At 37.2% G+C, this 2,314-nt stretch overlaps 1 protein-coding gene across 1 annotated transcript; it reads right to left on the bottom strand.

The window, feature by feature from the left end:
- Positions 1-206: 206 nt before the first annotated feature.
- LOC141575594 (olfactory receptor 4A47-like) lies at positions 207-1,154 on the bottom strand. Its single transcript, XM_074355169.1, has one exon. The coding sequence runs from the start codon at positions 1,152-1,154 to the stop codon at positions 207-209; it is 948 nt and encodes a 315-aa protein (XP_074211270.1).
- Positions 1,155-2,314: the final 1,160 nt, after the last annotated feature.

Here is a 2,314-nt window from a genome sequence, read left to right as displayed (position 1 = left end):
TAAATGCATCCCACCTTTCTAGCTGCAGTAATATAGCAGGCATTATAAGTTTATATTCTAGCAGAGAAATCGTCATTGATAGCATGAACATAGAGTTCATTTTTTAATATAAATATTGTAATTTCTTTACAGAAAAGGAAAACTTGCATCAGATTTATGAAGACTTTTACATTCTGGGAGGTTGGCCCTAATGTTAATGAGTTTTCTCATGATTCATAATGAATTTCTTTCATATTTGATCTCCCCTTTTGCCTCCAGAGTTTCTTCATAGCATTAGTCATCTCAGAATTTCTTAGACTGTAGATTAATGGGTTCAGCATAGGGGTGATGACTGTATAAAACACACTTAATGATTTGTCAATTGGGAAGGTCTTAGCAGGTCTTGCATATATAAAAATACAGGGAATAAAGAAACAAACAACCACAGTGATGTGGGAACCACAGGTCTGGAGGGCTTTCCGCCTCCCTTCCTGACTCAAGTTCTTTAGAGAGTGCAAAATGACTCCATAAGAGGTGAGTAAGAGCAGAAACACAATAGTGCAGATCAGTCCTCCATTGGCCACCACTAAGATGCCAATGACATAGGTGTCGATGCACACTAGGTTCAATAAGGGGTACATGTCACATGTAAAGTGATCAGTGATGTTGGGGCCACAGAATGGGAGCCCATAAATAGTGCTAAGCTGAATTACTGAATGCAGAAAGCCTCCAGCCCAGGACACCAGCAGCAGCACAACACACACCCTTTGCCTCATGACAATCAAATAGTGCAAGGGCTTACAGATGGCCACATAGCGGTCATAGGCCATCACCAACAGAAGGAAGACCTCTGATCCACCAAAAATGTGATCTATAAACAGATAAGCCATGCAAGATTCAAAGGATATAGCATTTTCCCCAAAGAACAAGCTTGAAATCAATCTGGGGGTAATAGAAGAGGAATAAGCCATGTCCATAATTGATAAGCTAGCGAGAAAAAAGTACATTGGTGAGTTCAGGGTCTTACTGACAGTTATTGTCACAACAATGAGCAGGTTGCCCAACAAGGTCAAAATGTAGAAGAGCAAGAACATAACAAAAAGGACTTTCTGCTCCTTTGGATTCTGTGTGAGGCCCAAGAGGATGAAATAAGTTACATTGTTCCTTGGTTCCATCCAGTCTGTACAGGAGGTAAGTTCACATATTAGAACAGCTTACCTACAAAACAAGGGGGAAAATTTTAAAATGCAATGTAAGTTTTGTCTCTTATTTACCCATTCAATTAAATAATGCATATAGAGGATGTGTTTGTGCCCAATGGGTCATAGACATCATGATTGCCAAGTTGAGTAAGTAGTAGTTCCCTACACTCAGTGGTAGGACAAATAATGAGAGATCAGAAAACTCCAGACCCATGTAATCAGTGGCATTATAAGGATATTCAAACGCAGCTAAGGGTCACAGTATAGGAATATATCAATCAAACTGGAAACAAAGAAGGCTCGCCAGTGGAAGCAATGTTTTAGCTCAGTTTTAAAGGAAAAATAAAAGGACAAGAAAACTTGGGAAAGTAATTCCATGAAAAGGTACACAATTTATAAAGTCACAAAGGTGTAATACTTGAGATCCACTTAAACTAAATTACATATTTAGTGTGAGTAGATCAGACTATCAAATGGGAAGGTCATTGCCTTGGAATGTCTCAGAACTCACTGAGACTTCTTTCTTAGGGTCGATAGTTGGATGGTGCTTTTTTCCCTGACCAATATATACTGAAGCAGTACACCTTTGTGTCTCCAGCCCTTATCTCTACCCTAATTTTAACATCTCTATGAGAAATACCTCTATTTTTTTGAGATTTGCAGTTGGATATCAATTTAGTAAATATAACACAAAATTTTTTATTTTTCACAATAAAAAGGTGTTATACATCTCATTAAATGGCACCACCTTCAATGTATTTGCACAGACGCTGTCTTTTTGCTCTTATATTATTTATTGGTAACTTCATAAAATCATATGGCTGCTGCTTTCAAAATATATCACACATTTGATCATTTTCTATCCTCAGTTTCCTTCTTGGTTCACTTCAGTATCTTCCTGCCATATCTATCCAATTTTATTCTGTCTTCCAACAATGTGTTCTCTTCAATCAGCTCAAATTATACTCTTTAAATCTTGTTCTGATTATATCAATCAACTGCTCAAAACTCTTAAAGTGAATTCCAATCATGCTCTAGCAATTTAATGCATCACAACTAGTATTTATAGGAACAAGTACTGTAATCACCATTTTAAGGCTGATATAATGAGGGTCAGATTAATTTTTCCAAGG

Source organism: Camelus bactrianus, chromosome 30 (assembly GCF_048773025.1).
Source record: "Camelus bactrianus isolate YW-2024 breed Bactrian camel chromosome 30, ASM4877302v1, whole genome shotgun sequence".
In the NCBI taxonomy this organism is placed as follows: Eukaryota; Metazoa; Chordata; class Mammalia; order Artiodactyla; family Camelidae; genus Camelus; species Camelus bactrianus.
The sequence above is the reverse complement of the archived record's forward strand: the minus strand, read 5'-3'. Positions and strand labels throughout refer to the sequence as shown.

Excerpts from the sequence above, each read along its gene's own strand:
- LOC141575594 (XM_074355169.1), bottom strand. The coding sequence starts at position 1,154 with ATGGAACCAAGGAACAATGTAACTTATTTCATCCTCTTGGGCCTCACA.